Source organism: Phyllobates terribilis, unplaced genomic scaffold, assembly GCF_046119375.1.
Source record: "Phyllobates terribilis strain yellow unplaced genomic scaffold, ASM4611937v1 Scaffold_3__8_contigs__length_932513732, whole genome shotgun sequence".
Classification (NCBI taxonomy): Eukaryota; Metazoa; Chordata; class Amphibia; order Anura; family Dendrobatidae; genus Phyllobates; species Phyllobates terribilis.
This window is the reverse complement of record NW_027362763.1, coordinates 398,231,726-398,246,358: the sequence shown is the minus strand read 5'-3', so window position 1 is coordinate 398,246,358 and position 14,633 is coordinate 398,231,726. Positions and strand designations below refer to the sequence as shown.

The window sequence follows — 14,633 nt, the reverse complement described above, 5'->3', positions numbered from 1 at the left end:
TACTACAAGATGGGGACCAGGATGAGGCGCAGTACTACAAGATGGGGACCAGGATGGGGCGTTACTACAAGATGGGGACCAGGATGGGGCGTTACTACAAGATGGGGACCAGGATGGGCACATTACTACAAGATGGGGACCAGGATGGGGCACATTACTACAAGATGGGGACCAGGATGGGGCGCTACTACAAGAGGAAGACCAGGATGTGTACACTATTACAAGATGGGAACCAAGATGGGGCACATTACTACAAGATTTTTGCCAGTATTACTATATAGAGCTAATTGTAAGACAATGTTTTTGTATGTGGCCAATTGGGAGAAACAAAATTGGAAAAATGTAAAATAAAAATTCTAAATAAAGCATTATAAAACATTTTGCCACTAAAAATGCTGTTTTATATATTAACTAAAGTGAACAAAAAAAGTGCACATTTGTTATCGCCACATCCATAACGAACCAAGCTATAAAACTGTACCATAACGCATACAATTAATGATAAAAACGCCAACATTTTCAAAAGTTTTAAAAAATGATCAAAAGGTGAATAGAAAAAAAAATGCTATCACTAAATATGTCACTTTGTCCTGCAAAGAATGCAGCACCCCAAATTCTTTTGTATTCTATGTGCAGCCCATATTCCCAGCCAAATTTCAGACCCCTGGTCTAGAGTATATGAAACTGTAACAAACCCTCAGCATTACATCAGCCACTGGATCCAAATAGGAACATTTTCATTCACTGACAACAAACAAATCCTGAAAATGATGAAAAATTAGACTCATCATTGAGGTTTCTTACATAAAACCAGAAGTCAGTTTACAAAAAAACAACAAAACCTGCACAATTCCAGCATAAAATGTTATCACTGGGTATTTGGATTTAAAGGCAATTTCTAGATCAAACTTTAGGATTACACAGTGATATGCAGAATTACTGTAAAGGGATCAGTGATGAAAAATTTGCTTTGCATATAATCTTAATAATCCAGATTTAATAATACACGATATCAAACAGTGCAGCTTTCAGTTACTGGATGGTTTCATATTTGTAAATGTGTTCCAACCAAAGATAGTAACAGTATTATTATTAATTATTATTATCATTATTCTGGTAACTAGCCGCTAATAAAATATTCAGCACGGTATCTAGAATTACATTTCCCCTTAGCAGTCATCAGCCATGCTCATTACACCACAAATTAGTAGATACTGTAAAAAGCGGCAGTGGCTGGAGTTTTACAGCTTTTTAAAACTTCATGTTTTTTTAATGTCTCGTTATGGAAAGTCCATTTTAGATATTTCAAAATATCCTGGAATTAAATAAATAAATAAATAAATAAATAAATAAATAAAAAAGTTGATTTCATTCTGGGTATAACATTTTGTTTTTGTACAGCTACATCTGGCTACAGATTTATATCGGAAGTGTTTATTGACTATTGTTAATGTATAAGCGCATTATCAATTATTATTATGTGCTAAGAAGTAAACATGTCGTCCTGTTGGGACGCCCCCATCCCATCCTCAATTGCTGTACTCTGAATGACCGCAGACTCCTTCCATCAAAGCCCTGTCTCTTCCCCATTAATCACGGCACAGAAATCGGCACTCATTGCTTTTCAATAGGCTCTTAAAATGTACTAACCACAGCAGGACTGAGGGGACACAGGACACTCCAATTGTCTTCTGCCAAACACAGCGGCTAAAAATAAGCCAGACAATCTGTATGAATGTTATCCAAGACAATACGAGGTGCCGGACATGCAGGTCCTCGACTATGATGCGAATTAACCCTTCCCAAGGCATGCACGCTGGATCTTCTGCACAACTGGTAATAGGGTATAAAACATACTGAAGAGCAAAGCAATATATGTACATATCAGCATTTGTCAATGGGTTAAGCGGGAAAGCAGCAGGCCGAGCAGATTACAGCAAGCCTCGGCTTCCTTCCGAATCATGCAGCTACAACTGCGCTACTGTAAAATGCTGCATTGTGCTCCGAGGAGCATAGGAAAGCTGCCCCATCTGCAGTGCCACGACGGTTACCTGTCCCTGAGTGCAGCGTCTGGAGCAGAAACTGGACAAGCCCAGAGAACATATCAGAGGCACGGGAATGCTCATAAAGCGAGCCGTCGTCAGGAATGTGGCTGGCGAGCGTGGTATAAACGTACAAGCAGCGGCGCGATCTAACCATTGACAGCTATGTTCACATAAAACTCATCAGCGCCAGCTTTCTTTGAGGTCTGAGCCAAAATACTCTGCAGTGTCAAACAAGTCGCAGAGTGGAAGAGGCCAGAGCTGCCATATACAGCGTGCTGCTGTCATCAGAACAAATCTCTGCAGCGGAGTGCCCTCATTGATTAGCACATTAATCAATAGCTACTCAGTGCAATGCTAACTAGATCTCGGCTTCCCCCGATACGTCTGCCCTGATGAGTTTAAAATTAACGGTCTTGTGAAGGAGGATGCAAATGCCGCTCATTTGTAGACAGTGGCACCAAATAAATATTCTGCCTCATAAAAGCTGACGGGAAGAAAGTCAGGCTCAGGAAATTCAGGAATCAATAAGACTGCCGCAACCATTATTCCTCTTTAGCCAGGTTATTCTGACTGGCTTCCAATGGACTATATGGTAAAGGTATAGGGTAAAATAACGGGACCCATATTCGATCACATCTACAGTAGTCATAGGATAAAAATGAGAAACAGGACGGAAAAAAATGGCACAAGCCTACTCCACTAGTCTCCTTCACATATGGCAACAATGAAATCATCAGGACTGGCCTAAAGGGGTATTCCCATCATATATTGTTATAGCATATCACATTCCATATCATTAGGATTGGTGGTGGTCTAACCTCAGAGTTAGGCGTCTGCCCACATTTCAGAAAACTGCAGAGCAACCCCACTTGACTAAATAGGGCTGTGTTGTAGTTCTTAAAGGGGATATCTGGCCTTAGGCTGCAAGTCTGCAGTCACTCTATGTGACTGCAGACTTGTGAATCCTCACATCGCGCGCACTGCCCACTGAAAGGATTCTCCAGTGCCGCAGTGGGCGGGTCATGTGACTGCAAGCATGTGATTTGAAATAGCCAACAGAAAAAAGAGGTATACTATAGGTGCAGTGATCACCTTACAATGAAGATCATATACTCAATTTAGAAAAATACATAATCAATTTATTAGGATAAATACAGACACAAAACGACACAATATCATTTAAAACATAAGTAAAAACTCAGTGACAACCCTCCCTGAGTGAGAGCCCATCCACTACAGAAATCTAAATCTATAAATATATCCTGCACACACGACAAAAACACAGAAATGCATCAAATCAAAAACCTGTATGAAAACCTGCTATCCTGGGAGTATCCCTGGTGGTCAATATCCCATATAAGTCAAAGACATCATAAATCCCCTGTCCATGTACATAAAGGAAAAGACAAGCAGGTCCCCCATATGCCATTACATTCAATATATACCCACCTAAAGTGGAAAATACCTAATGTATATGGACAAGGATCGATACAAAACTTCATACAAACACAAGGGCTAATCTGATACTGCAGATCCTAATCTCCTATCCAGCAGTAAACCACAGAAAGCATAATAAGTGCGGGAAAAGCACCCACATACCTCCCAGAATGGCAAAAAAAAATGGCTTCATCAGGGGAAATATATCAAGTATGTGATTTGCACACTTCCAGCCACATTAAGACTAGACAGTTTCCAGCCTTGCTCAATACACCAAAGGCCATGCCCATCTATTAGGCATGTGACCACATGTTTGCAAATCGCATACTTGCAGTCACACAACCGCCACTCTTGCCGCCGGCACCGGAGAATCCTCACAGCACACAGTGTGTGCGCTGTGAGGGCTCACAAGTCTGCAGTCACATACAGAAGAGCAACTGCAGATCCCTTTAATAAATGGAACACATAAATGGAGAAATAATGTTCTTCTTCTGAGTTGTAGTTTTCTGCACAATGGGAGAATGGCTTGGCCGGGAAATACTAAGGTAGCTTAATTTAACTAGCTTTACTCCTCCTTAATGGTTCATGCAGACGTCCGTGGATCTCAGTCCGATTACAGATCGAAATAGACAGACTGGCTGCGTGTCTCCTGACTGGAGCATGACAGCTTCATATATTTCTATGAGACTGCCACACTTGTGTTAGGAGACCAATGGCGGGTCCGTGGAACGAGATCCACGGATGTCTGATTGAGCTCTTATTCTGAAGATCAGTAACGGAATCAAAGGTTGGAGTCCCACTGATTGGCAAGTGATGGCATATACTAGCAATAGCACACGGATATGCAATCAGCAAAGACCAGGGAGTCATTTCGGCTAGACTAAGTTATCTGTGTGAGCGTTACTATTTCAGATAAACAAAACTATTCTTTCCTCAGGTGTCATCCCAGTTGCTTCCTACTTGCACTAGTTGCTTTCTCATCCCTTTTTTTTTCATTGAAGCAGGTTACATTATCTTAACTTTTTTTTTATCCATTGACTTTTTAGCAATGGATCACTTAAAAATGCATTAAACTCAGATGGAACCCTGATGTACAAAGTCTGTCTTCCTAGTTACATCCGTGACTCAGGAATCTCCATTAGCTTTAATCTGATCTGTAAAATGGATGAGAATAGGACCTGCTCTGAGTTTCACGGACCGGAGACACGGATATAATTTTAAAATTGATGTGTGTATGGATGAATGAATCTCTATGGATCAGTGTGCTGTCCGAGAAAGAAACAGACAGCACTAGGACGTGTCACACGGAGGTGTGAATGCAGCCTTATCAGTAGCTAATCTGCTGAGGGTTGCAATGTTACTGCAACCAATGTTGCCATTACCCTTATAGAAATATCTCTTTAAATGGCTACTGTCCTTCCAACGAACTTTTGATAGGGGACTAAACAGCAATTTTTTTCTTTTACAGAAAATGTCATGTACAAATGGCAGGCCACAAGATTTCTACCTCCTCTGTAACTTACTCTGTGCAAGCTCAGATGTGTCTCCAGTAATAAATATGCAAGTTGTCTCTTCAGAGAAGAAGATGACTTGAACTCTAGTGACAGCTATAGCAAGTTGCAATCCTAAAAGTCAATATCAACCCTTTAAGGCCGGCGCACACGAGTGTATACATCAGACGAGTGCTATCTGAAGTTTTATCTTTTTTATTTTTCATACCGATTCAGCATGAGAAAAAAAATTGCAGAATGGGTCTATGGGTGCGTGGAAAACATCGGACAGCACTCTGATGATTTCCGCGGACTCACAAAAAGGAAAAGATGGAGACATTTTGTTCTCCATCTTCTCAACTGTGCTACAATTCTCTCATCCGAGAGCATCGGATCACACTAAGTGACTAAGTGTCATTACCATAATGGATCTGATTCTCTCACATAAGAGAATCTACAGTTGTGTGAGCGAGCCATCAAGGGGACTGTCAGCACAGAATGAATGTTCAAACGAAGTACCACCACTCGGAGCTTCACGGTGGGACCAATCATTTATATTCACCTTGCTACCGCATGGTCTTCTGTCTATATCCGCCCTACTCGGTCTCTATGAAGCCAGTGCTGTCAATCAAAGAAGGGAGGGATTGAAAAAAAACAAATAGGTGGGAAGATATATTTAAATGTTTGGCCTTGCCATGATGCACTGAGTGGAGGTACTTACTTTGAATAGTCATTCTGTGCTGACAGAGTCCCTGTAACGAGTCGTGCAATATGACTTAGGATAAAAGCCAAACCAGAATCTCAATTTGTAGCCATGTGTTTTGGGGTGTTGCCCCTCCTCACTGCACAGCAAGATATCTGATTTGGCTGTATGAAAAGCCTCTGACTGGAGTTTAAGAGATAGTGTCTTTCCTTGTGGAGAATAGGCCATCCAATGCTCCTCTGGGAAAGGAAGAGGACTAGAACCACCTATAGGTAGTAGAAATCCTAAAAGTCAATATCGACCCTTTAACAAGCCTTGCCACATAACTTGCGATAAAAGCCAAACCAGAATTTCAATTTGCAGACATGTGTTTAAGGGTGTTGCCCCTCCTCAGTGCACAGCATGAGATCTGATTTGGCTGTTTGAGAGGCCTCTGATATTCTAAGGTGTAGTGTTTCTCCTTGTGGAGAGTGACATACCTGGCATGCCTGGGTAAGGAGACTTATAGGCCATGCAATGCACCTCTAGGAAACTTAATATGCAAATTGCCTCTTCAGAAAGAAAGAGTATGTGAACTCCAGTGCCATGTATTGGAAATAGAGATCCTAAAAGTCAATATCGACTCTTTAAAGAGCCTTGTCACATGAATTAGGATAAAAGTCAAACCAAAATCTCAATATGCAGACATGTGTTTTCCAGAGGAGTATGGCATGGCCTATAAGTCTCCCTACTCTGGGCGAGGGGGAACCCCGAAACACATAGCTGCAAACTGAGATTCTGGTTTGGCGTTTATCCTAAGTCTTGTGGCAAGGGTCGATATTGACTTTTGGGATTGCTACTTCCAATAAGTGGCACTAGAGGTCAAGTCCTCTTCCTCTTTGAAGAGGCAATTTGCATATTTAATTTCCCAGAGGAGTATTGCATAGCCTATAAGTCTCCTTACCCTGGCATGTCAGGCAAGTCACTTTCCACAAGGAGAGACATTACCCCTTAGACTCTAGTATTAGAGAAACAGCCAAATCACAGGAACTGGGGGAGGAGGCTTTGCTTCTGCTAGCTGTGAGCTACTGCACACAAAGCAGATAGAGCCTAGGGACCTCCCTCTCATTCACAGCTTACCCAGCGCCTCCTCTCCTCCATCTCTACACTGACCACAACCTTTACACCCCACTCAATAATTTGTGAAATCTATATCTTCCACCTCTGAAAGCCAGCTTTGCTGCACCAACATGATCAAATCTACAATTTCACCATTCAGCTGTAAGCTACTTTTAGCAGTAGATCGCAGTGAAATCCACCGTGTTACAACTCTGTGTCCAACACCATGCAGAAGAAAAGACTATACATATACAGATGGGACTGTAACCGAACAGTCCCATCATAACTATTCATGCTGTCAGCTAAATCTCTACTAGCATATTATGCTGTCACCTCCATCTCCTCTCTGGCTCTCACTGTGCTGTTGTCCTCTTGATCGCCCGTTATTGCATTTTTTTGCAATGTTGCCGTGACCAAAAAAACCTAATTCTGGCGTTTAGAATTTTCTCTCGTTACGCCATTTACCGATCGGATTAATTCTTTTTTCACATTGATAGATCAGGCGATTCTGAACGCGGTGAAACCAAATATGTGTAGGTGGTTTTTTTTATTGTTTTATTTTAAATGGGGCAAAAGCGGGGTGATTTAAACTTTTATATATTTTTTATTTTTTTAATATTTTTAAAAACTTTTTTTTTTTACTTTTTGCATGCTTCAATAGTCTCCATGGGAGACTAGAAGCAGCACTTGCCTGATCGTTTCTGTTACACACACAGGCGATGAGCAGATTGTCTGTATGCAGCAAATGTGCTCACTTGCTATGAGCTACGACCACTGGGTGGTGCTCATAGCAATCTGGCCATGACAACCACAGGGGTCTGTTGCAGACCCCAGGTTGTCATGCCAACCCATCGGTGACCCACGATCATGTGACGGGGTCACCGATGGGCGGGGTAAGTGATGCGCTTCCGGCGCGACACTGTTAAATGCTGCTGTCAGATTGATAGCGGCATTTAACTAGTTATCAGCTGTGGGAGGATAGCGATTCCACCCACGGCTGCTGGGGGCACATGTCAGCTGTAAGGATCAGCTGACATGTGCCCAGTTTAGCGCAGGTTCAGTGCCAGAGTCCTCACTGGACCGGGGTTATGACGTGGTGCGTACTATTACGTACCACGTCATAAAGGGTTTGCAATAAAAATCGGACGGCACTCGTGCAGTACAATTTGCATGGACTGATATTATAGTCTGAGAAAATCGAGCCCTACTCTGATCAAACTCTGATCATAATGTGATTGGCTTAATCAGACCGATTTTCTCAGATGGAAAGAAAACAGTGGTCTGCACCTAACCTAAGGATGCAGAGATGTCATCAGGGTCACATGACTAGTGGCCACAGGTCCTGCCAGCCGGAGTGTACAGCCTGAATAAGCACTGAAGACATATTACACAGCATAGAAGTGTGGAACTATTAACTTCATAGTTCCACACTGTGTAATATACTGTATCTTCAGTGCTTATTTAGGATGCACAATCCAGCTGCTTCTGATTGGTCAGTATCATACAGGAGACACTGAAAACTATTTCATTACACCCACTTGGACTTAAAGGGGTTTTCCCCTGAACAAAGTGCACTTACATCAGTAGATCTTGGAATAATAATAATTTCCACAATTGGATGTGTTAAATAAAATGTTCCTGTGCTGAGATAATCTTATAAATGTGTCCCTGCTGTGTACTGTGTAATGGCTGTATCTGACCGTGCAGGAACATGATCTGATCATACCACAGCTCCTGGACAGGGGGGAGTAAGAGTATACAGGTATTACCGCATGGGACAACAGCTGATTCTTTTTGTGAGGTAAAACATTTCCTTGCCTGTTTAAAAACTTGTTTTACTTGTCACGCTGTCTCTGTACTGGAGGTAGGGGGCCTAAGCTGACCCTAAGCTGGGGCCCTGACTAATCCCTCAACCTGGAGGTACTGTTAAAGGTACAGAGGTCCAGGCCGCCAGCGTAACCCCTACCTCCTGAAGATCCCTGCACCTCAGTAATCTAGTCCTGAGAAGGACCCCGATCACAACCAAAGGGAACAAGAAATAATATGCCCAAACACAGTATTTAGACGAACGAGACAGTACAAGGGAAAAACCAAAACCACCTTGCATACAAACAACTTCTCAACTACAACAGAGGGAAAACCAACGGGAAAGGAGATAAATGATAAAGCGAGAAAGGGAAAAAACACTTCCAAATACACTTATCTCAGCAACTCCAAACACCACGATCCGCTCTGTCAGTCTGAATGAAATGCTTTCACCGACACCTCCCAAACAGACCAGCAGGTATATGAAGGAGTCTCACTACAGAAGTATTGATTGCAGCTGGGCGAGGCTGGACCTCATCTAGCCCAGAGAGAGAGAGAGAATTAACTCCCTCACTGCCGAGAAACACAAAGCACCAACAAGTCAGCTGCGAGAAGTCAGGCTGTGTACTCGTGACGATCTTCGTGGCAACACACCCGTGACATTACCTCAAAGAAAGAATCAGCTTTAATGTCTGTATACTCTTTTGCTTCCTCCCCTGCCCAGGAGCTGTGGTATGATCAGACCATGTTCCTACACGGTCAGACACAGTCATTATACAGGGACATATTTGAGGGATTATCTCGGTACAGGAAAAAAAACTAAACACATCAAATTGTGGAACTTTTTGTATTCTAAGATCTATTAATTAAAATTTAATTTGTTAGTGGGAAAACCCCTTGAACACCTTTACCCCGAGGGTGGTTTACACATTGATGACCGGGCCAATTTTTACAATTCTGACCACTGTCACTTTATGAGGTAATACCTCTGGAACGCTTGAACGGGTCCCGCTGATTCTGAGACTGTTTTTTCGTGACATATTGTACTTCATGATTGTGGTAAAATTTCTTCGATATCACTTGCGTCTATTTGTGAAAAAATCGGAAATTTGATGAAAATTTAGAAAATTTCGCAATTTTCAAAATTTGAATTTTTATGCCCTTAAATCAGAGAGATATATCACACAAAATAGTTAATAAATAACATTTCCCACATGTCTAATTTACATCAGTACAATTTTGGAACCCAAATTTTTTTTTTTATTAGGGAGCTATAAGGGTTAAAAGTTGACCAGCGATTTCTCATTTTTACAACAAAATTTGCAAAACCATTTTTTTAGGAAACACATCACGTTTGAAGTGACTTTGAGGGGCCTTTATGACAGAAAATACCCAAAAGTGACACCATTCTAAAAACTGCACCCCTCAAGGTGCTCAAAACCACATTCAAGAAGTTTATTAACCCTTCAGGTGCTTCACAGGAATTTTTGGAATGGGGAAGGAAAAAATGATCATTTAACTTTTTTCACAAAAATGTTACTTTAGACCCAAATTGTTTTATTTTTGCAAGGGTAACAGGAAAAAATGGACCCCAAAATTTGTTGTGCAATTTTCCCTGAGCATGTGGATACCCCATACGTGGGGAAAAACACTGTTTGGGTGCACGGCAGGGCTCAGAAGGGAAGGAGCGCCATTTGATTTTTTGAATGCAAAATTTGCTTGCATAATTAGCGGATGCCATGTTGTGTTTAGAGAGCCCCTGATGTGCCTAAACAGTGGAAATCCCCCACAAGTGACACCTTTTATCTAGATGTGTGGTGAGCACCTTGAACCCCCAGGTGCTTCACAGAAGTTTATAACATGGAGCCGTGAAAATAAAATGTTCACATTTTTCCCACCAAAATGTTTTTCAGCCCCCAGTTTTGCATTTTCTTAAGGGTAACAGGAGAAATTGCACCATGCAACTTGTTGTGCAATCTCTCCTGAGTAAGCCGATACCCCATATGGGAGGGAAAACCACTGCTTGGGCACAAGGCAGGGTTTGGAAGGGAAGGAGCGCCATTTGACTTTTTCAATGTAAAATTTGCTTGATTAGAGGACGCCATGTTGCATTTGGAGAACCCCTGATGTGCCTAAACAGTGGAAACCCTAATTTGGAAACCAGACCCCTCAGGGAACTTATCTAGATGTGTGGTGAGCACCTTGAACCCCCAGGTGCTTCACAGAAGTTTATAACATGGAGCCGTGAAAATACAATTTTCAAATTTTTCCCACAAAAATGTTTTTTAACCCCCAGTTTTGCATTTTCATAAGGGTAACAGGAGAAATTGCACCATGCAACTTGTTGTGCAATCTCTGCTGAGTAAGCCGATACCCCATATGTGGGGGAAAACCACTGCTTGGGTGTACGGCAGTGTTCGGAAGGGAAGGAGCGCCATTTGACTTTTTGAATGTAAAATTTGCTTGAATAATTAGCGGATGTGCCCCTGATGTGCCTAAACAGTGGAAAACCCCCACAAGTGACCCCATTTTGGAAACTAGACCCCTCAGGGAACTTATCTAGATGTGTGGTGAGTACCCTTAACTCCCAGGTGCTTCACAGAAGTTTATAACATGGAGCCATGAAAATAAAAATATCTTTTTCCACAAAAATGATCTTTTAGCCCCAAATGTTTAATCTTCACAAAGGTAAGATGAGAAAATAGAACCTAAAAACTGTTGTGCAATTTCTCCTGAGTACACCAATACCCCATATGTGGGGAAAATACACTGTTTGGGGGCACGTCAGGGTTCAGAAAGGAAGGAGCACTGTGTGACTTTTTGAACACAAAATAGGCTGGAATCAAGAGCGGACGTCATGTCGCATTTCGGGAGCCCCTGATGTGCCTAAATAGTGGAAACCCCCACAATTGACTCCATTTTGGAAACTAGACCCCTCAAGGATTTTATCAAGGGGTATAGTGTACATTTTGAACCCAGAGGTACGACAGAATTTGATAACTTTAGGTCATCATATTGAATAAGTTGTCATTAGTCTTGAGCGCAAGTGCTCGCTCCTTGAGTTTGCATCGGGTACTCGGGTATGCACCATGTATTGCGGGTGCTCTGGTGGCATGCTCGAGTCCCATGTAATGTTTCACATTTGTTAGACACCCCAAAAAAAACATGCGGGGATCAGTCGTGCATGGCAGGCGACCCAGCAACGTTTTTTTTTTACGCGAAGCATATGGGGCAGAGACTCAAGCATTTCACTCGAACACCCACGATACTCAGTGCATACCCGAGCACCCAATGCAAACTCAAGTAGCGAGCACTTGCGCTCAACACTGGTCGCCATATCGTCATCATTTTTTTTTTTTTTACTTTTGAAAAATTCCCAACCCTAACCCCAACCATAATACAACCCCAACCCTAGCCCAACCCTAACCCTAGCCCAACCCTAACCCTAGCCTAACCCCAACCCTAATCCCAACCCTAATCCTAACTCCAACCCCAACCCTAACCCTAGCCCAACCCTAACCCTAGCTCAACCCTAACCCTAGCCCAACCCTAACCCTAGCCCAACCCTAACCCCAACAGTAGCCCTAGTCCAAACCTAACCCTAGCCCAACCCCAACCCTAGCACAACCCTAACCCTAGCACAACCCTAACCCCAACCCTAATACAACCCTAACCCTAGAGTTTATTTTTTTACACCGTTCCTAGTGTGGTATAAGTGATTAGACGACTTTATTTTTCGGGTAGGTGCGATTACAGCAATACCAGATTCATATTGGGTTTTTGCATCTAGACTAGTTTTTGCATCGCCATATTTTGAGAGCTATAATTTTTCCATATTTTGGCCGACAGAGTCATGTGATGGCTTGTTTTTTGCAGGACAAGTTGACGTTTTAATTGGTACCATTTTCGGGCATGTGACATTTTTTGATTGCCTTCTATTCTGATTTTTGGGAGGCAAAATAAACAAAAAACAGCAATTCCGGAATTGTTTTTATGGTGGGTTTTTTATGCCGCTCCGCATGTGGTAAACTTGATAAGGCAGCTTTATTCTTCAGGTCAGTACATTTACAGCGGTACCGCATTTATATAGTTTTTTTTGGTTTTGTCGCTTTTACACAATAAAAACAATTTTCTAGAAAAAATAATTTTTTTGTATCGCTTTATTCTGAGAGCTATAACTTTTTTATTTTTGGGATGATGGAGCTGTATGACGGCTTGTTTTTTGTGGGACAAGATGACGTTTTCAGCTATACCATTTTTATTTACATTAGTCTTTTTGATTGCGTGTTATTCCATTTTTTGTTTGGCGGCATGATGATAAAGCATTGTTTTTTGCTTCGTTTTTTATTTATTTTTTTACCGTGTTCACTAAAGGGGTTCACTAGTGGGACAGTTTTATAGGTCAAGTTGTTCCGGATGCGGCGATACCAAATATGTGTACTTTTATTTGTTTATTTTTTTTTCTTAATAAATAAATATTATGGGTTCAATATATTTTTATTTTTTTCATTCTTTTTATATTTTCACAATTTTTTTTTTTTACTTTTACACATTGTCCCACTTTGGGACTTTCACTTTTTGCAGCCTGATCGGCTGCATGGCATAGAGAGCAGCAGCTCCCTACGCCATTCAGCCTGTCAGCGCTGCACACGGTGAGGCATTACTTTGGTTATGCACTGCGCATGACCAAAGTAACATCCTGCCTCCTGGTGACTTGGATGTTGTCATGATGATATCGGGTCATCATGACAACATCTGGAAGCCGCTGCAGACAATTCTGGACAGCGGCAGGAGAGGTGAGTATAACGATCACCTCCCCCTTGCCCCAGCAATGTGCAGGGAGCGGTGCGGGACCGCTCCGTGCACATAGCACCGGGTGTCAGCTGTGACAATCACGCATAATAGAACGTAGCTGGTTCATATGTCCCAGGGCGCAGGTACGTACTATTACTGACCTCGTCGGAAAGGGGTTAACTAATACTAACTCTTTAGGTGCCAAATATTTGATTGCTAATATCTCTGCAACGGAGAGGCGAAATTGAGAAAAAGAAACAACTGATTCTGCTACGCAGTCATTTTTACGTGGCGTGTCTGGTTCAACATGAAAAATGTGGTGAAACGTCCTCTATAAAACAGCCGAAGGTGCGGCACTGCAGCTGGTAGGGATTAACTGTGTGTCCTGTGAGACAGCGCCGCTGTGACCTACATAGCCCCTCGACTCCTCGGTACTACCATATCTTCAACTTACTCCTGAGCCAAAATGTACCAGCTTAGTACCTGCTGGTTAGGGGCAGCACATGGGTACATACAACTCCTGATCACCGCCCTCTTGCATTTTCTGTAGATCAAAAGACCTGCATGGTGAACCTCTATGTTGGTATAATTGGGCCACAGGATCGTAGACTATGTTCTTGTGACTGGGGAGGATCACGGGGTAATGCCCTCCAATATCACTTTCAGTCACATTTCTGTGACATGTCCAAAGATTACAGGTGAACTGACGTTTTTTTAAAGGGGGCTATCTCAGAATATTTTGTTTTCAAACTCCCTGTAGCCTATAACCTTTTGTAAAGTTACCCAACCATCCCAAGTACTCACTGGCTAATTTTTTGCATCTTTTTCCTGCTCCACGTCCTCCATAATTATACATGGCTACTCAGTGTGACGTGGGCTGTCCTTCAGTGTTGCTCATGAGACCACTGTAGACTACATTTCCCACAACCACCCTCATCTGTCCCGACAACCCTGTATAAAAGTTTCCTCCATCCTTCAATTCTTCATGTGTTTTACATCTATTCCCCTTATGTGTCCCCTCCTAGGCCTCAAACATGTCTTCGTTGCCCACAGCAACCAATCACGGCACAACTTTCATTTTAATATAGCTGTTTAAAAAACAAAAGCTGAGCTCTGATTGGTTGTTGTGGGTAACAAAGACAGTTTCTCAGAGACAGTGTAGATAAAGGCTGGTTGTATTTATATTATATTCTTAGGTAGGCGGTGTCCATTATAACAAATATGGATATAAATATTCATGCTTCTAATGCGGAAAACCAG

At 42.1% G+C, this 14,633-nt stretch overlaps 1 protein-coding gene across 28 annotated transcripts in view; it reads right to left on the bottom strand.

Annotated features, from left to right (window-relative positions):
- The window catches only part of RIMS1 (regulating synaptic membrane exocytosis 1), a 469,599-nt gene that overhangs the window by 277,034 nt on the left and 177,932 nt on the right, over positions 1–14,633 (bottom strand). For 5 of the 28 annotated variants that reach the window (XM_073675556.1, XM_073675557.1, XM_073675558.1 and 2 more), the window contains exons 1-2: positions 2,052–2,118; positions 1,651–1,707 (exon numbers count right to left, since the gene is read on the bottom strand). The exons of 22 other annotated variants lie outside the window; for them this stretch is intronic. In XM_073675556.1, coding sequence (XP_073531657.1) covers positions 1,651–1,707; positions 2,052–2,103 — 109 coding nt within the window. In that variant the 5' untranslated portion in view covers positions 2,104–2,118. Of the gene's footprint in view, positions 1–1,650; positions 1,708–2,051; positions 2,119–14,633 lie in introns of those variants that run through there. One more of the 28 variants, XM_073675553.1, reaches the window with a different exon arrangement.